General features: G+C 42.5%; 2 protein-coding genes across 5 annotated transcripts in view; one reads left to right on the plus strand and one right to left on the minus strand.

The window, feature by feature from the left end:
• The window catches only part of DDX60 (DExD/H-box helicase 60), a 42,268-nt gene extending 37,888 nt beyond the window's left edge, over positions 1–4,380 (minus strand). For 2 of the 3 annotated variants that reach the window (XM_077934152.1, XM_028744048.2), the window contains exons 1-3: positions 4,225–4,356; positions 788–994; positions 261–321 (exon numbers count right to left, since the gene is read on the minus strand). In XM_077934152.1, coding sequence (XP_077790278.1) covers positions 261–321; positions 788–908 — 182 coding nt within the window. In that variant the 5' untranslated portion in view covers positions 909–994; positions 4,225–4,356. Of the gene's footprint in view, positions 1–260; positions 322–787; positions 995–4,224 lie in introns of all 3 variants that reach the window. The other variant, XM_028744047.2, reaches the window with a different exon arrangement.
• Positions 4,381–17,133: 12,753 nt separating this feature from the next.
• Positions 17,134–20,876, plus strand: part of PALLD (palladin, cytoskeletal associated protein) — a 212,872-nt gene continuing 209,129 nt past the window's right edge. For both annotated transcript variants that reach the window (XM_028744022.2, XM_028744023.2), the window contains exon 1: positions 17,134–17,289. The gene's annotated coding sequence lies outside the window, so the exon portion shown is untranslated. The remainder of the gene's footprint in view (positions 17,290–20,876) is intronic.

A 20,876-nucleotide genomic window follows, 5' to 3' on the forward strand; every position in this document is an offset into this window, starting at 1 on the left:
TGATCACACAGCCCATTTGGGCTGACAGACACCAGCGTCCAATAGAAAGCTTGGGATGACCTAGTCTAAAATGGCCTCAAGGTGTTCTGGGCTACAGCTTAAGATCAAGAAATGTATTTTCAATTACTACATACTATTTCCCTTCCCAAGACTGCCCAGGTCCTCTTTCATACCTAACAGCAGCTAAGCTAATGAAAGCAGAGGGGGGGGGCACCTCCATTGTGACACTACAGGACAGGAGACTAGCTTATCATACATACTCAGCTTTTGGTATTGCATCCATAAGTAAACAAGTAATTTGTTCCATGCATCTCTGTAGCACTGGAAAAAGAAAAATGCAGACAGATCTTAGATTTATCACATACATTAGCCAATTTCCCACCAAGATCCTAAATAGCCGAAGAGGAAAACTGCGTAAGAAGCTATGTTGTAAAGCGACTTCTTTTCCAAGTTTCAGAACAATTTTATAAGATCCTGGTCTTGTCCTGGATGTCAGTAAGCAAAACTCCCATTCATCCTGAAGACCTCATCATTATGAGGCAGTGTGGTGTAGCAGTTACAAGTGTTGGACTAGGACTGGGCATTTGGATAACGTGTGAAGAGGCACTACACATGTACCAAGTTCTATGTAGAGCTGCTCCACCATGTGAGAGGGAACCCTGTCCCAATGATATGCACTCCACCTACCCAGTGTTACCCTACAATGAAAGAGGATCCTGGAAAAGGCATCAAACAAGACTACTCCAAAGAATATGAACACAAATTAAAAAACCGTATAGTTACTTGCCTGGATTTTGGAAATCATACAAACATGGTTCACTAGGAACTTTTGCCAAGGATGCTTGTTTAGGTTGGCTGAACGTGGAAAGAGAGGTTTCATCTCCTATGGAACTTGCTTCAGAAGCCATGGTGGGTCTATGGGTTTTGACATATGAATCGGTCCAGCTTTGGAAACTTGGTGTACTTACACCTGGCCCATTATTCTTCCATACACCTTGGAATTACCAAGCACACAGAGATATCATTCTACTATTTAAAAAATATTTTCATAGCTGAAAATGCATCTGAAAATACATTGACACTAATTTATGGCTGCTCAGCCCATATGACCCTATGATTCCCCCACTCAAGCCCCCCAAAAATCAGTATTCAGCAAAACTATTGCAAAATCACCAAAATCAAGACCTTCTTAAACCAACTGCTCAATGTTTTCAGTGGAGGGGTTACGTTAAGTAATATGTTTGAATGTTGAATGTGTAAGTGTATGTCTAGAGACAATGGATAAAACCAACACCATTAGATGTACGGCTGGATAAGTGTTTAATGGTTATTGTATTTGTTTAAAAACCGATAAAAAATGTTTTATCCTATTGTAAAATTGGTAAGATGCTTCACAAATGTAAACACAAGCGTTATCATTGCAACAGTTCCTCCTCATTCTCAGCAGTTCTGTTTTACAAAACGAAGCAATAATACATTTCGCTCCAGAGGTCAGGAAATAGATGACTTTTGCATAATTATGAAGCTCTCATGGGTAGTACTCAGTAGATATGCTTTTCCTGCTACATACTTGTAACACTATGTTAGATCATTTTCCTTCTGAACAAATATGAATGGGGGGCAATACCATCCACTAATGGATGATAGCCAGATGGATATGATCAGAGGCAGAATGCCACTGGTTCCTAGTTTCTGACAAACACAAATAGGGAGAGCACTTTTGTACTCAGGTCTGATAAGGAGCAAAGTGTACCAAAGAACTTTGTACCTAGTTAGATAAAAATGTTGCAGCAACAATCAATCACTCTTATGAAAAATGTAAGTTGGACTACATAAAATGCCTTCAGTTTGAAGTCCTCAAAATTAGCTTAGATATGTTTATGACTATTTTAAAACTCAACTTAAAACATTCTCTCCAGAAAAGGCCTTATGTTAAGAAATGTCAGGAGCTACATGAAAGCTCATTAATTTTTAGTATGCCCCATTAAATACTGCAAACTGTCTTCTTGAGTCTGATAAAACCCACATTCACCACAAATCTTACTGTTAACTTCACACTCTGCCCCCCACCCCACCCCCTTTCCAGAAAAAGTATCCACTGGTGTCAGGAATTGTGAGGGGAGAGCAGACAAGGGGTGAAAAGAAGAGTTAAATATATTCCCTGCCATGATAGCCTTTTCTCCTGCAAGCTGCTTTTTATAATGCAAAGGAAAAGATTTAGGGACCCGTATATTTTCCCCCATGGAAGGCATGTGATTTTGAACAATGGCCAAGGAAAGGTTTAAGCATGAACACACTCTTTTCTATGAGCTCCCACTTATAGAATGCAGCCTTACAAGTCTCCTACAAGTGTGAGAGATTCCAGGCTGCAGAGTCAGGCACTATTTGCAAGTCGGCCCTTATAATGTGTTCATTTCTTTCTATAAAGCCCTTCTTCATCAAATCAGATTCTAGGGACTGGAACCCATAGGAGGTGCCAGGAGCAGTGCCGGATTTATGTATAAGCTAAACAAGCTATAACTTAGGGCCCCACTCTCTTGGGGGGCGGCGGGAATTTAAAGGGGGGGGGGACTGGATGTACATTTCCAAAATATAAGATAAAAAATAAAAAAAATAAAACCTACATACAGCAACAGTGTTTGGTGTTGTGTAGACTCTTGTGATGTAAGTAATGGGCCCCGCCTGCTAGCCTGCTCCTTAAAATATCACTGGCTTGCTCATTTCTATATATAGGGTGCCTACATTCTGCATGGACTGGTTGCATGGCAACATGCAGCTGCACACTATAAATTTCAGGTTATAGCAGCTTTCTAGAGGCTAGATTATGAGTCTTTGTAAATCGTGTTTCTAAAGGAACTTTTGTTATTGCCAAATGCCAATGTGTTTGCATTATTAAGTTTGTTATGAATAAAAAATCATTTTAAGTTAGAGCTTAATAATTATTTCACTATTAATATCCTACTTCTTAATTGTATTTCAGTTCAACAGTTGCCTTGATAAAATACATATTTTGCTATGTGCAAATGGCTTTAGATACCTATTAGGTCCATAAATTACCATACAGCATATATTCAACACACAAAAAACAGCAACAATTTGTTGTTGACAAAGGACAGCTGGACATATAAAGGGCCCCATTACCTTCAGTAGCTTAGGGCCTCATCAAACCTAAATCCAGCCCTGGCCAGGAGGTGGGGACGGGCAGGGGGCAAGTGCCCTCCCACACCCAGCTCACTTGCCTCACTATTTCTGAACTCCTGATTACTGTATGCTCTTATTTTTCGTTCTTGCCCACTGATCCATATGTGCCCCACCCCGTGTTTCCCCCCCCCCCTGGTGATAGTCTGACTCTGCAAATTTGGGGGAGGCTATCAGTGAGTAAGGGACGTGGGTGGTGCTGTGGGTTTAAACCACAGAGCCTAGGACTTGCCGATCAGAAGGTCGGCGGTTCGAATTCCCGTGATGGGGTGAGCTCCCGTTGCTCGGTCCCTGCTCCTGCCAACCTAGCAGTTTGAAAGCACGTCAAAGTGCAAGTAGATAAATAGGTACTGCTCCAGCGGGAAGGTAAACAGCGTTTCCGTGCGCTGCTCTGGTTCGCCAGAAGCGGCTTAGTCATGCTGGCCACATGACCCAGAAGCTGTACGCCGGCTCCCTCGGCCAATAAAGTGAGATGAGCGCCGCAACCCCAGAGTCTGACACGACTGGACCTAATGGTCAGGGGTCCTTTTACCTTTATCAGTGAGTAAACAGCAATCTTATTTTCAGTTCCTTTGGTGGCTGAAACAGATCTATTGTGTGGATCTGATCCTAAATATATATCCTAAGCAGGTGAGCGTAGATCACAAAGTTCTGGTGTCCACCCACTTCCAATCCATTTCGAAGTTCACCCTGACACTAGCTTTCAGCCTTGCAGGGTTCAAGCCAGCCTGAAAAATTACAGCCTCCCTGACTGGAAGAGCCCTGTTCCCCATCACCAAGAAGGGAAGCAGGTAGCTCGCTCTGTTACTCTGTGAACTAGGCCAGGCTCTCTGCACATGCTCAAAGACACAATCACCCTCCTAAGCTGCCTAAGCAATAGCAATGTCGTTCTGCGCAAAGCTCCAGGGCGCAGACTCTTGTCTAGCTTTCACATTAAGCATGGGGACCTTCTCCACTGATGCTCAAGGCTCCTTTCGTGCCTCCCCTTTCCAAATACCCCGACAAGCCCGCACACGCAACACACACCCTTCCACCGAAAACCTCCCGCCCTCTTTTACTTCTTTTCTGCGCCGGAGAAAGGGAGATGAGCGCACGCCTCTTCTCTCCTCCGCGACGCGCGCCTGGTCTGGAAGATGCGCGATCCGGCACGCGGCGAGTTCCGTTTAAGCACCGCGAAGTCAGCGGCGCTGTCCAACCAGGAAAGCGCCAGCTGTTCCTTTGAGTTTCGTTTTCGTTTCCTGCTGCCCGCGATTAAGTTTCGTTTCTGGCGGAGCTTATATTTAGAACCTCTCCCCATGTGGATCAGATTGTTCAACGGCACAGGCCACGCCCCAGATAAGACGCTGTGGTGGAGCACGTCGATGCAACAAGGTTAAAACGATCGCTGTTTCCTTGTGGTCCTACAAGTACAATGAACGGTGAGGGGCGGGGTAAGGATTGAGTCAGCTGTGCAAAGGCTAAAACAACCTTGACGGTGACATTTGTGAAAGTTATTTCCACGTCACTAGAGATTGAGGACCTTGCGTTTTACAGCGCCTTTGCAGATTAAGCACTATAAAGCCTAACCACATTCGACTCTGTGTATACAGGCAGGATCAGTCTCTCCGAAAAGAGGCTTGAATGTGGCAGTGGGCTTAATTCCTCCCCATGCGTTCACAGGGCATAGCTGGAAGAGGATCCCAGAGCCACTTTTTATTGCACATTCGTGAAGTTTTGTGGTGCAGGAAGAGTCGCATGCTGTCGGGCCTTCAATATTGCTTGTGCCTGCAAAAATGTTTGGGGGCGGTCACACTGCTTCGCTGATCAGCGCGTTCCCCTGATGAAATCCTGTGCCCTTTTTTATACCGCAAATGTGGTTTGTTTTTGTCCTGATTTTGTTGCGTCGTCCAGCCAGCAATAATGTAGTTACCATTGGGGTGCATCGCAGAACAACTAATAAAGCAGAACAAATCCATCACTAATGCACTTTTGTTGTGATAGGAACATATTGCAGAACCCACCTGCAATTAAAAAATACACTGGTCTGGAGCAGCCCCATGTGGAAAGGGTTACAATTATTGTGGAAAGGTGTTTCTTTTTCCCCCCATAATTGACCTAAAATGTTTTTTTGTGTATCTTGACCATTTTGTGATCTGCAGTCTTGCAGGGTGTGTGTGTGTGTGTGTGTGTGTGTTCCAATGCTCTTTATTCTGCGATCTGTGACATCAAACACTCCCAAAACAGACTTCCAAAATGCTTCTGAGTTCTCTAGGTTTCAGAGCCAAAGGATAACTGGATAGGCTGGATCTGAGCAGGAAACAGGAATTAGATCAATCTCATTCATGATAAAAATTTCATTATTTCTAACGTTCTGGTTGCTCCAGAGTCCTGTGATGACTGATTCAGCTGCGCGAGGAGGTAACTTTACCAAGCGGCGCGGGGTGTTGTGTTGGATCCGCATTTAAGTTCCCATTCTCAGCAAACAGTCCTAAGCCGTGGTTCATATGCACTCGCCAGCTAAGTGGTTATGGTTTTCGTATTTGTATTGGTTTAAAAAAAATGTAAAAAAAAGAGGCAGGCTCCAGGGGGCGCTAGTGCGCTGCTGCTTCTTCAACGGCGGGGATTAGAAACGATGGGGAGTTTTCGCCGGAAGCTGCCTGAGTAATTAATCCGTCATGTTTTGACTGCACGCGGGAGTCACGTGGAAGAAAGTGGGGGGCTTCCTTCTGAGTAGCCCTTAATTCTAAGCTATCCAAATTGCGGGAAAACTGGAAACCTGAAGCAGCTTGCTATATAAGAGGCGGGAAAAAGGGGAGTCACAGCGAGGCATCCCTGACAGAAAGCGCATGAGGAAGAAAGAGGTTTCCATGGAGCACCAGCGGTTTCCGCAGCAAGCTGTCAGAAAAGGGGAATGGCGAGGTGTTGCAGGGACTCCAGGGAAAGTGAAGGGGGTCCTTTAGTCCAACCCCTTCCGAGAGACGGGAGGACTCTCTTTCCACACGTTCACCTCCATTCACACCACACGTAGACCGCAAAGCACACACGTCGGAATTCACATTATCCAGAAATATTTCGGAAGAAAATGGTGTCAAGCCAAAAAAAAAAAAGTGAAGGGAAAAGGAACAGCTTAGTGAAATCCACCGTTAGGCAGGGGGACAGAGCTGAGGAGCTCTTGCAGACAGTAACCACCTGCTGCTGCTGCACTTCAGCTTTTCTTGCAAATACATCGTTAACCCAAGTCTCAGTTCAAAGGAAACAGTTGTCTTAATTAAGCACACAAGTAATAATATGGGCTTGCTCACCTTACTCTGTACAATTTTAAAAGATGGGCCGTTTCAAGACTTCTGGGCATTAGCAAAGGAATGCATATGAGCATCACTGGGAATCTAATACATGAAGGGCTCTGGTTCAGTGGTGGAGAGGAGACCATATTTTGCTGGCAGAAGGTCCCAGGTTCAGTCCCTGGCATCTCCAGGTAGGGTATGTTTGTTTATAAATATATAGAGAGAGACCACTATTTATATAAAAAACAATTATATGTAAAACAATATGAAAATGTGAGCATATAAAACTGTTGTGGCAATGTGTGTTCTTTATTGCCTGCATCAGTGTGATGGGATAGAAACGTTTTCAGCAGGCATTTAAAAGTTAGAAGAGAAAGCACCTGCTGAATGTCTATTGGCAGCGGATTCCACAAGGCATCTTCCGGTGTTCCTCTGACTGCACAAAAGTTCGTCCCACTGAGCTGCAATCCTTATACTCACCTGGGAATAAATCCAATTGAACTCAGATGGGTTTGCTTCTATAGGGTTGCAGAGTTATATTTTCAGCTTGTAAAAAGTTCATATATACTGCTGTTACAAACACTCTTTCTGCTGCAGTGAGGTTTTGCTGTCCATTTTCATTGTCATCGCCACCTCAGTGAAAGAGAAGTAATTTGCCTTTAACCTGACACCATAAGGGATCCTCCACGACCGCTTTATTCAGCATTCATCCTGATTTGATTACACAAACCTTAACTTACTTAGTGGTTAGACTATACAACTTTTAGAATGCATCTGAAGGCAGCCCTATATAGGGAAGTTTTTAATATTTTATGTTTTATTACGATATTATATCTGTTGAAAGCTGCCCAGAGTGACTGGAGCAACCCAATTCGCTGGGTGAGGTACAAATAAAACAACAACAACAATGTCCTGCCATTACTGAGCATTCATTTTGATTTGTTTATGGGGCATCCATCCATCCTTCATTCATATTTATTTCCTTGCTGGAAACATCTTCCTGTTGTCTTGTTCACCTCACAACTTTTCAATGCTTTTACTGGCACTTGCCAAACCACCAAAAAAATGTTGGTTTGTAGCAGTAGGGCAGGAGAATGCTTTAAATCCACTTTAACTGTGCGAACTCAAAGTTCCAGTATGCATTTGGAATCCTTCCCGCAAAATACTGACGGTCTCAGTCATTATCATCGTAACTGAAATGACATATAAGGAGGCCTGGAAGCCTTCTGCCATCACCTTCTGGAGCACCTGTCTATTAGCCAATCAAATAAGAAAGGGGGGGGGAGCCCGAGGACTCTCCAACTCTGTGGAAATTCTTTCCAAAAATAGTCCTGAGTCGCCAAGTGCCTTCCAGACATTTCCCTCAGCGTTTGCACACTCTCTTGCTCCCATCCTCGCCTTGTGCCAGAGTTCCCTTTATCTGTTTGTTTTTGTGGCATTTTATCAGTCAGACGCTATGCGGGTTAAAGGCTGGTTAAATATTGAGTACTTTGGCACATTCCCACAGCAGAAATTGCTCCCTTGTTTCCCCACAGAGCGCAGCCCACATCCGTTTACACTGTCGTCTTTGTTTAGCGTGCACACACACACAGCTTCTGTCATCGGTACGCAGCTGTCCGCATTTGTCTAATGCCAACTGCCTTTCATACTTGCAAGGTAGAAATCCTGATAGGCAGGCTCAATGGCACACACAAGTGGTTGGTAGGAAGAAAATGAAATCACTTATCGTCTTCCTTCTTCATAATAGGGAAATTCGAGGAAGTGTCTTTTCAAGTAGTCACCCCATTCCGTAATAAACTCGCACGAGATAAAACTCCCTTTCAGATTTAATCATATAGTAAACCGCATTTGGAACAAATGTTAGGGCTTTCACCCCGCCTTCGTTATTCCCACCTAACAACTCACTGTTGCTATAAAGAAATACAGGTAATTAGGGTGATCCTATTAGACAAAATGAGGTGCTCCCTGCTATTCCTTCTGAGCCTGTCATCTGTTGTGTGTGGCACATGGCCTTTCTTGCCTGGTGTCCTGGGACAGGGGCAGGGGGTTAAAAATGCTGTCCTATCCCCCAAGGCTGAAGTGAGAGTCAACTGCCAGCCAATCGGTTTCCGTTCATAGAAGTGGGGTACCGCCTTGTTCTTTCTCTCTGGGAGCAAAATGTTTGGGGCAGGTCCTGTTTCAAATCAAGGGAATTCATTTCCAACATATCATATATTTAAAGTAACCCTTGCCCCTCAAAGAATCCTGGGACTTGTAGTTTATAACCCTAATACAGCTATAGTTCCCAGCACCCTGCAAATAACTACAGTTTCCAGGATTGTGGGTGAGGTGTGTGCTTTAAATATGCTTCAAATGTATGGTACACGAGCAAAGTGGAACTTAGGAAACTGCCATATACTGAGTCAGACCATTGGTTCATCTAGCACAGTCTACACACAGACTGGGAGTAGTTCTCTAGGATTTCAGCTGTACGCGGAGATGTGTTCAGTCTGAGATCTCTTGCAAGCAAAGCATAGTAATGCTGTACAGACATCAACATTTCCAAGAAAGTTGAAGCTATGACTTCCCAGACGTATTTAATGCTTCCAGTAGAAAATGGGTAAATCCTAGATCCACGCAGAAAGGGATATGAGACCCCCCGGGTGTAGGGCGGGATATAAATTCAATAAATAAATAAATAAAATATATATTCAAACACGTTGCTGCAGCCTCTTTTGCCGGCACAGGCACATAATGAAGAGAGGGCCTCAAGAATGACACAGGAGACTGCTGTTGGGTTGAATTAGGTAAAGGTAAAGGTACCCCTGCCCGTACGGGCCAGTCTTGCCAGACTCTAGGGTTGTGCGCTCATCTCACTCTATAGGCCGGGAGCCAGCGCTGTCCGCAGACACTTCCGGGTCACGTGGCCAGCGTGACAAGCTGCATCTGGCGAGCCAGCGCAGCACACGGAACGCCGTTTACCTTCCCGCTAGTAAGCGGTCCCTATTTATCTACTTGCACCCGGGGGTGCTTTCGAACTGCTAGGTTGGCAGGCGCTGGGACCGAATGACGGGAGCGCACCCCGCCACAGGGATTCGAACCGCCGACCTTTCGATCGGCAAGTCCTAGGCACTGAGGCTTTTACCCACAGCGCCACCCGCGTCCCCTTAGGTTGAATTAGGCCACTACATTTTTGATTACAGGAAAGAGTAGGTTTGGCTAAGGCATTGGGCTTGCCTGCTACCTCAGTGCTTTTTTCTGGGGGCGGAGGATGCAGGGGTACACATACCCCTAAACATTTTGTGAATCTAAGTATGGCCTCATTGAGGGGACAGTATTTCAATATGAGTAGGAAAAGGAGAGCACCCCTAAACATTTAATATATTTTTTTAGAAAAAAAGCACTGTACCTGATAGAAACCTGGTGGGGTCAAACCTGTGCTGGGGAGCCATCCCCAACATAGATTGGATGCCATGACCCCACACAGGCCGCCATTGGGATAGGTGTGTTGGCTCATTGGTCCACCAGTGGACTCCCGGACAGAACCACCATTCCTGGATCCCTCTAACAGGGTACCCCACTGACTAAGGATGCAGCCCCATGCCTAATCTGCCAAAGTTGGGATGGTTGCTACAAGGTAGGCGAAAACCTAGGGACGCGGGTGGCGCTGTGGGTTAAACCTCAGTGCCTAGGACTTGCCGATCGCATGGTCGGCGGTTCGAATCCCCGCGGCGGGGTGCGCTCCCGTTGCTCGGTCCCAGCGCCTGCCAACCTAGCAGTTCGAAAGCACCCCCAGGTGCAAGTAGATAAATAGGGACTGCTTTCTAGCGGGAAGGTAAACGGCGTTTCCGTGTGCGGCTCTGGCTCGCCAGATGCAGCTTGTCATGCTGGCCACATGACCTGGAAGTGTCTCCGGACAGCGCTGGCTCCCGGCCTATAGAGTGAGATGAGCGCACAGCCCCAGAGTCTGTCAAGACTGGCCCGTACGGGCAGGGGTACCTTTACCTTTAGGCGAAAACCTACAAGCTGGCCAATTTGCTTGCAGGAGAAAATTCCTCCCTGGCCCCCAAAATACATCAACTGAATTAACCATAACAAGGTCCATAAGCAATGTGCCCCCTTCCCCACTCTGAACAGGCCCCTGAAGACTGGAAAATCCCATGATGATTGGCCAAGAGGGCAGCCGACACCTGACCGCCCCCTTAAATAGGCTAGGGATGGACTGCTTGCAGCCCCAGCCTCTGATTGGCTGAGCGGGCACTGCCCACCCTTACCTGAGGGTCTGACACGGCCTGAGGTGGGCAATGCCAGCCACCCCTCCCCCGGCCTCACCTGGAAATTTGGCAGCCTCCCTGAACCTGCCACGCCATGCAGCAATGGCCGCCCACCAGGAGTTCCAGGTGAGCAGATATTATCCTGCGCAGTGAACATTATCATTTCCCCAAACATATATTGCCCTTCCTGAATCAGGCAGACTGCTGGTTTTCCTCAGCATGTTAGAACTTTGTACACGTGGTCTTTAGTGAGCTATGGCACCACCAGCAATTTTTTTTCACAAAACCAGAGTTGAAGCAAGCAATGAAAGAATTTTGTCATGTGCTGGTTTCTCTTCGATGCATATGCATTAAATCATGCCATCCTAGATTGTTGTGTTTCTCCCAAAGACATAATGTGTCTTTCCTCCACACATAGAGCATGAGACTATTGTTCTCAAGGTCATAGGTTCAAGCCCTACATTGGGCAAAAGATTCTTGCATTGCAGAGGTTGGACTAGATGACCCTCGTGGTCCCTTCCAACTCTATGGTTCTATTATTCTCTCCACTCCAAAGCTGAACCATTGAAAAAGATTGATTATGAAATATTTTATTTTAGAAGGAGGAATAAAATGTTGAAGAGATGGTGCTCATCAAACACTTATTCTCTTAAAATGCTTTATGAAGAGTGTAATAGGAAGAGGGGTTTCTTAATGCAAGATTGCATACAGTATCAAATCATTACAATTCCTGTATACTTGAGGGCAAGCAGTACTGTACAGCTCTCAAATGCAAGAGCAACATGTTTGTCTGCTTCCAAGAGATGCTTCCATTTTCATACGGAAGAAGGATTCTGTGTCTTCTTTGCTTTTGCGTTTCCTCTTTTAATGTACAGTAGGTGTTTTAATTTAGTACATTTGTAATTGTTACATGAACAAACCATATTTTAAAACTTAATATATCAAATATTATAATTGTATGGACAAACCAAGTTATACGTAATATATTTGATGTTCTTGGAGTAACAATGTCCTGTTTTCCAAGTTCCCCCCCCCCAAATTAACACCCTCCCCTGGCAAAAAAGAGCAGGTTTTTCCCATGGCTTCAAGATTTCCATCTCTAATTACACTACAAATTCCTATGCAGCAGCCTGGCCTTGGCAACTGTGAGCTTGCTCACCGTCTTTTCCTCTGTTCCTGGGATTGGAGAAAGTTTTCCCCACAGTGATGATGAGGACTGGCAGCTTACTCTGTTTTTAAAATGAAATCTAATCTCTGTGGAATGTTCTCAGTGTGCTGAGTATGAACACATGTGGGATTCACTTGTGGTTTATAGTCTTTTAGAGTCTATCAGAAAATAAACCCTAAATTGAATCTCACAGAGCCAGAAAATGTTGACTTGGAAAAATTAGGACTGTCATCTTTTCTATCTCTGATATGAAATGTTTTTGGTTGGGGGTTTATTAGGGGACAGTATCTCCCCACAGCTCTGGAATATACTGCATATACGTACACAAAGCTTTGACTGATGAAGAATCCAATAGAGTCACCCTCTGCTCTTAACACTATTTTGCTATGAGGGACTTTTGCATAGCCTCCGCGGTATCACTTTCACCTCCCTGTCCAGGAAGTTCCTTGGATTTCAATGGCAAAGGAACTTTATAGCTCAGCTGTAGTTCGTGCTTCTTCACCTTATATCTAAATCCTGCAAGCTCCACTTTGCTTTTTAACTGTCAAGGGATATTAAATCATTAGAGGAATAAATCCTAATTCCATACATGAGCCATCTGGGCTCTCATGGAAACCCACTAATGGTAAAGCTATTTTCCAGCACCGCAGCCACGTGCCCATAAATTTTATTTTGCCTTTGTGCCTCCGCCCCCCAGTGTAGCCTTAGATTAAGCATATTCAAATTGAAGGTGCTGCAATATTTACACCAACTTGACAGGAATAAGTGCAAATTTGGCAGAGCTATATGATGTAACATATTTCTTCAGTCCCTATGTTATATATGTACAGTAGTTTAAAAATGTCATTGATTGTTATTTTTTCCACCCCTCTTTTTTCGAAAGAAACTTCTTTGACCAAGCTGCTTAGGAAAGAGATAGAGCAATCTGCTGTATCAGCTATATGTAGGCTATATGCTTGCACTGTGTTGACCAGTCTCTATTTTGAATGTAAAATCTTCATCTTTCTTGTTGTAATTGCATTAAGTTACAAATTTATGGATTTCAGACTTGAGTATGTATGTAAACCACTGAAAGCTTATTTGATCACCCAAGTGTGCCTTCCTCCAGTACTGACTCACTGTTAAAATTCTGAAGTGTCCTAAGCTATGTTGAACAAGTGACAACGGGGGGGGGGGGGAGGTAGAGAGAGAAGAAAAATAGGAAGATCGCAGGGAAAATGAGAAAGAATGACAGCAAGGGTATGTCTAACTACACAGTAGCTTTACACTGCTTCTGTACTAATTTAAGCCTCATGGCTTCTACTACAAAAAATCCAGGAATGGTAGCTTGATGTGGCTCCTTAGAATTTGGTGTTGGAGATCTGCAAGCCACACTCACAGAACGGCAATTCCCAGGGTTATATAGGAAGCAGTGCTGTATCAAAACTGTCCTCCATGTTCTTAGAAGTTTTCTTCCTCTACGGAAAAGTCCATTTTCTGCCTCATTCTCAGGGGACTTTAGAATCAGCTCTGAAGACATTGTGTTAGATGACTGCCTAAACACATGGTTTCTGCATTTCTTTCCTTTGATATTTACATTGTGGTTTGGAACTTCATTGTACAACATGGAATATGTGTTTTTCTTTTGTATGTTCTGTTTGCATATTTGTTTATGTTCCTGGTTGTTGCCTGCTAAATAAATATAAAAAGTAATAAAAATAGTTAAAAATAATTACTTTTGAATTTCTTTAGAAATTTTGAGATGGCCTTACGTTTGTGGATTTTCTTTCCAATAAACAAATCTCTGCAGCCTCCCTACTTCCTGAACTGAAAAGGCCCTATGGGAAGTGTTTCCTAGTAATGTCTTTCCCTGGGCTTTAAGTGAAGCATGAGCATCTGGGAAGGCTACATACATACCCTGAGGAGATGATTTGTAGAATGAAAGGAGGCATATTCACAAACACGACTTGGCTACTTCAAAAGTAAGAATGACCACCAAAAAGAAACCCTGCAGCCCTCCCATGAGAAGTTTGCCCCTTTCTTTACTCCCCTTTGATGATTTACTGATGCAATTTCCTTTCTCATTAACTGATGGAGAATAGTTAAAAGAAAGATGATATTTTTGGCACAGCACTGGGAGGAAGTTGCCTTCTAGCAGGTCCAGTTATTTGTCCATCTGTCTTCTGCTCAGACTGGCACTGGCTTTCCAGGGTTTGGGGCAGGGGTCTTTCACATCATCTGCTACCTGATCTTAGAGGCTGGAGGCTAAAAATGTCAGGGATTTAATTATGTGAAGCATGTAGTCTACCACTGAGCTATGGTGATTCCCTCAGGTTTCCTGGGGGGAAGGAATGATACTTAAACAACTATGTGTCTAGTACATAAAGATAAATTTAGAGGGAGACAGAGGTAAGGACAAAAAAGAGCCAAGGATGCTCTTTTTGTTAGGATAGTGCTCTAAAGTTTTAAACTTCAAGCGTTTTCTGTTGAAAGTCACTTTGGGGCACTTTTTTGACCAAAAGTTAACTCATCAATAATTTAGTAAATAAAGTAACAGTGCAATCCTATACAAGTAGTTTAATGGGACTTACTCTCTCTGTTCTAGCCATCATTGCCAAACAAAGAACTCAAAAGCCCACTCAGGTTTCCGCCAAAGGCTTTAATGTGTAAATTAGATTGTTACTTAGGCAAGGGACAAGTTACATTTTTAAAATTTATTTTTCAGATTGAAGCTATTTTAACCAGGGCTGTATTTATAAAGTTGGAACTGGATATGGAACAACTGATTGGTTTAAAACTGGGAAAGGAGTACGACAAGGCTGTATATTGTTTCTCTGCTTATTTAATTTATATGCAGAATACATGATGTGAAAATGAATCCCAAATCGGAATTAAGATTGCCAGAAGAAATATCAACAACCTCAGATATGCAAATGACACAACTTTGACGGCAGAAAGTGAGGAGGAATTAAAGAACCTCTTAATGAGGGTGAAAGAGGAGAGTGCAAAATATGGTCTGAAGCTCAACATCAAAAAAGCTAAGATCATGGCCACTGGGCCCATCACCTCCTCGCAAATAGAAGGGGAAGAAATGGAGGCAGTGAGAGATTTTACTTTCTTGGGCTCCTTGAACGCTGCAGAGGGTGACAGCAGTCACAAAATTAAAAGACGCCTGCTTCTTGGGAGAAAAGTGATGACAAACCTTGACAGCATCTTAAAAAGCAGAGACACCGCCTTACTGAAAAAGGTCCAAATAGTTAAAGCTATAGTTTTCCCAGTAGTGATGTATGGAAGTGAGAGCTGGACCATAAAGAAGGCTGATCGCCAAAGAATTGTTGCTTTTGAATTATGGTGCTGGAGGGAGACTCTTGAGAGTCCCATGGACTGCAAGAAGATCAGACCTCTCCATTCTGAAGGAAATCAGCTCTCAGTGCTCACTGGAAGGACAGATCCTGAAGCTAAGGCTCCAATACTTTGGCCAATGTTGAAATATACATTTGTTAAGAAAACAGAAGCATTTTTACTAGGCATTACAGGTAATGAGATAAATAAGAAAGAAAAGAAGTTATTTTTATATGCAGCGACAGCAGCAAGAATATTGATGGCCCAGAAATGGAAACAGGAAGAATTACCTACGATAGAAGAATGAAGAACTAAAATGATGGACTATGCAGAATTGGACAGAATGACAGGAAGGATCTGGAATCGACGAGATCAAAGATTTACAGAAGATTGGGAAAAGTTTATCCAATATATGCAAAAACTGAGTGATAATCAAATTACGTTTGTAAGTTTTAAGGAAACTCTGTGAGGGGAAATGGTTAAAATGGTAGAAATGTGTAAAAAGTAATAAAGGGAAGGAATTTCAGACAAATTGAGGGAAGTAAAAAAAGAGAAGTAAGATGTAATTAAGATGTATGAAATGTATAAATTTGTTTTTATATTTGAAAACCAATAAAAATATATTATAAAAAAATAGAATGTAAAATGCAAATGTAGTAGCATATGCAGCACACATTGCATCATTCCCCCCCCCCCCAAAAAGATTAAAAATTATGTTGCTGACGAACTAAGAAAAATAAGCATCATTCATTCCTAAGCACCTATCTCAGGGGTCAGCAAGCTTTTCAGCAGGGGGCCGGTCTACTGTCCCTCAGACCTTGTTGGCGGCTGGACTATATTTTGAAGAAAAATATTGAACGAATTCCTATGCCCCACAAATAACCCAGAGATGCATTTTAAATAAAAGCACACATTCTACTCATGTAAAAACACGCTGATTCCTGGACTGTCCGTGGGCTGGATTTAGAAGGTGATTGGGCCAGATCTGGCCCCCGGGCCTTAGTTTGCCTACCCATGACCTATCTGAATACTATGTGTGTAAGCACTGCAACAGGAGTACTGTGTCCAGTTCTGGGCACCACAGTTCAAGAAGGACACTGACAAACTGGAACGTGTCCAGAGGAGGTCAACCAAAATGGTCAAAGGCCTGGAAACGATGCCTTATGAGGAACGGCTAAGGGAGCTGGGCATGTTTAGCCTGGAGAAGAGGAGGTCAAGGGGTGATATGATAGCCATGTTCAAATATATAAAAGGATGTCATATAGAGGAGGGTGAAAGGTTGTTTTCTGCTGCTCCAGAGAAGTGGACACGGAGCAATGGATCCAAACTACAAGAAAGAAGATTCCACCTAAACATTAGGAAGAACTTCCTGACAGTAAGAGCTGTTCGACAGTGGAATTTGCTGCCAAGGAGTGTGGTGGAGTCTCCTTCTTTGGAGGTCTTTAAGCAGAGGCTTGACAACCATATGTCAGGAGTGCTCTGATGGTGTTTCCTGCTTGGCAGGGGGTTGGACTCGATGGCCCTTGTGGTCTATTCCAACTCTATGATTCTATGATTCTAGGACAATCTGATAGCGAAAAAGTATTGGACTAATTTACACCTAGTTACCAAAAGCATGCTTTGAAGTAAAGCAGAAAATTTTCTATGGAAATTTATTTTGTATCAGTCAACCCCTACAGAATTCTTCAGGCTAGCTGTTACAAAGGTATGGGGGAAAACTTCCAGCATTGGTATAAAGAACAATACTAGACTGCTTTTTGTAATCTCCAACAACTCCTTGGATATATAAGTACGAAGCACACACAGACGTTGCTCGTTCATCTTGGCCCAATGTTCGTTCTGCTGGAATTCCAGATAGTGGCAGTCCTGCTGAAACATGAGTTCAGTTACCAAATATAGATGAGTGGGTAGGAATTACATAGTCAGAGAAGACAGATGTAACTCAGAGGCCACAGTCACCTCGATACTGTGGGCCAAGCAATCCTGAATGAATAGCTAAAGCAACTTCCAGCTTTCTTAGACAAAAGGAGGAAGAGCTTCCATGCTTGAAATTTATTCTATATGAAATTCTTCACACTGACTTAAGGTTGGTAAGATCCTTTTGGATTCTTTATTAAATTCTGCTCAATTTTGTCCATGTATGAATGTTATATTACATTCGCTACATATAAAGAGATTTCATTGACTATTGCCACGCTCTCTGGTTGCATAATGTTTTTGAAAGCATTTGATTTTAATTTTTAAAGAAACTAATTATAGACATAATTAATTGCTTGTGTTTTTGTCCTGTGCATTTCCTTTTCCTGATCGCACTAGAAAATCAGATCTTGAACATTATTTTTAACAGTGCTAAACATATTCTGATTTAGATTCATTATATGAATTATCAGTGCCTTTCAAACAATAACTTATAATGTTTAAGTAAGCATATTTATAACTGATGGTCTAAAGTTTCTGTGATTTTTTCTATTGCTGTTTGTAGAATATCACATTTAGGCCTGAGAATATTGTTTTAAAAAATCAAGAAATGCATGAAATAACAGGCTAGCTACATGTACTCATGTACTTTTCATCTCTTTTTCCAAACTGTACAGTACATTGTTTTACCATCGCCAATAAGCTCATTAGAGAGATGAGGAAAGCATTTATAAATATGCTGCTGTCTAATCAGAAGAGTCTAGAAATAGCTCATAGCCTAGTTCTAATTATGATCATGTATGCTATTTGATAGGGTTCAAGTGTTATTTTAACTAGAATAGATATGACTTAAAGACGCAGAGTCCTGGCAAAGGAAAAGTGGATTTCCTGGATAACATTGCAGAGCTATACATTCTGGCCATGATGCAGCATTGAATGAAGCGCTTAATCCCACCGAAATAAATTGGGTAGGTTGGCAAACCTTAATTCAAAGCACGCAGACTTGAAGGCTTACTGTTAGAGATGTGAAGCCTTTTTACAGGCAATCAAAATAAATGGACAAAAGTTCAGAAGAGCCAAATAATTGCGGTGCCCTGTAGGGAACTTGGCATTTTGTTCACAAACGAAGAAATGTTGCACCTTCTAGTAATCTAGTTACATTGCCAGGTGCCAACATATTTGCTTAGGTATCTATTTTAGGCACTTGCGATCAGATTAGCTGGCTGTTCTGGATGTGAATTTTTATCCTTTCTTTGTGTATGGACTGAGAATGAATGGGTAAGACACATTTTTGCCAGGTTTGCTTTATTGTTCAGTGGATTGCAAAATGGACGTAAACCAATTCCAGTGGGTCTGGAGCACCCCTAACTTCCCCATTGTTGAATGCATTGTCCCACATGGAATAATTTGCCTCATTGCAATTCACTTTTCTGTGCCCATTCACTGTTGAATGGAAGGAGAGCTGTCACTGCTTGCATGCACTGGAGCCTTGCAAAGATCTTGCTCACTTGCCACTATGATGGAAAAACTAATGCCAACAGGATGCCAAGCATCATATTTAATAAAAATTTGAAAAATAACACACATTTATTAAGAAATATATACCATGTATAACTATTATTTAAAATTGGGGGTGTTTCTTTTTTAAAAAAATAGAGGAGTATTAAAAACATTTAAAATAAAAACTTTGGGCATGATCCAGCCAACGTTAACTGCTCATGTATCCCACTGGTTTTAATTACAGAGTTACAGGTGAGCTGGGCTCCATACAGTTAAGTTAAACTTACTCCTACAATGCCAACACATTGAGTGTGGACATCTGAACAGAGGAAGTCTCACTATCAGATATGTGCACAGAGATCTATGTAAGCAGGTTTCCCTCTCCAGTGTCCAGACATGAGTGTTTAATACATGGATGTTGGAAGGCAGGGCTATTCACAATATCAGGGATGGGGCCAGTGGTCTGGGGCAACTTTCCTTTAATTGCATGGCGGCCTCATCACGCATATACCACATGACAAGGGCTAAAATATATTCCACTGAAATCTATGGGACTTCAAAGTACTTGCCTTGGGCTGGATCATTTCCTTAATAAGCATATGAAACATACAATTTCCAAGTTTAGCCCTGATTTTCTGGCACTTATCCAGAAGCCTTGACAGCTGATCCCCTGGACCAGTGGTTCCCAACCTTTTTGGTACAGTGACACATTATTTTATTGGGCCTTAGGTCTTTGGCAGCCATTTTAACTGCAAGATTGCCTATTATATAACAATTGTTTGAGGCATCCAATAAAAAAATGAACAAACACGCATATTAATGTGGAATTTGTTGAAATGCCTTTAGTATTTACCAAGTTATTTACTGTTTTGTGTGCAGATTGGTGTGCATCTGCCTGCAGGATATTGCTTCCTAAATTAACAAAATTATTCTGAAAACATGGTTGCACAAGCCATATTAATGAACTATGAATATTTTAAATAGTTTTATTCATAATACAGTTTATTTTGTCAAGTGTCAGTAGATACCTCAGCTTACATTTTGTCAACAAGTAGATCAAAGCAGGGATTGATATTTGTCAGATATAGTCTGAAATAATTACTGATGCAGAAGGTAAATATATTATTTCTTATTTTAACTAAGCATATCACCCTGGCTTAACTATTAACTTATCCTGGCAGGACATCCATTGACAGTATGACACAAGGTGCTCATCTAGTAAGCTGTTTTGAGTGGCTATTACAGCTCACCTCTGTTGTACAGGCTCTGTTGTGGGGCAAATCACCAGATTTGCTTCCAGCTGTCAGAAAGCCTTTCCCAAGTGTTAAAAGTCTTGAGCCTTTCTGTCGTTCAGTTACAAGCATTATAATATACCACAAGCTGTAAGAGGTATTCATCATACCAGTTAAGGATTAAAAGCAAAAATATTGTTTTGGTTTACACATAAAGCCTGCAACCCATTTGTTTAAGGTTTGTGACCCACTTGCAGGTCATAAAATATAGAGTTAAAGAGTTGGAAGAGTTGTCTAGTCCAACCCTCTGCAATGCAGGAATCACAGCTTAAGAATCCCTGACAGATGGCCATCCAACCTCTGCTTAAAAACATCAAATGAAGGAGCAGCCACCACCTTCTAAAGTAGTCTATTCCACTGTCGAATAGCTCATGAGCAAGAGGTTAGGATAGGTTCAACCCAAAGTTCTAGTCCAGGCTTCCTCAAACTCGGCCCTCCAGAGGTTTTTTTGGCCTACAACTCCCATGATCCCTAGCTAGCAGGAGCAGTGGTCAGGGATGGTGGGAATTGTAGTCTCAAAACATCTGGAGGGCCAAGTTTGAGGAAACCTGTTTTAGTCAGACATCAGTGTGCACACTGATGAGTTAGCTCCCATCTATGCAGGCTTCCGCATACACTTCAGTATCGGGGGCAGGTGAGTGTCCGCAAAGCGATACATAATGCTCATACCCATTCAAAATAAATGGGGAAGCCTTTGCATATGTTGAAACTTTGTCGGTATTCAACCTCCCTCATGGGCTCTGTATTAAACTGGAAATGTGTGTTTAATCTCTCACGTTCTTTTCTAAAGTTCTTAAACTGTGATTCAGACAACTGTGTTCAGATTTAAAGCTTTTTAAGGTTACCAGACGTCCCCATTTCCCGGGGACAGTCCCCGAATTTACAAATCAGTCCCCATACAAAATCAATTGAAGTTGAAAAGTGTTCCCGGATTCACTGAAAAAAATCTGGTAACCGTCTTTTT

Source organism: Podarcis muralis, chromosome 9 (assembly GCF_964188315.1).
Source record: "Podarcis muralis chromosome 9, rPodMur119.hap1.1, whole genome shotgun sequence".
NCBI classification, from domain to species: Eukaryota; Metazoa; Chordata; class Lepidosauria; order Squamata; family Lacertidae; genus Podarcis; species Podarcis muralis.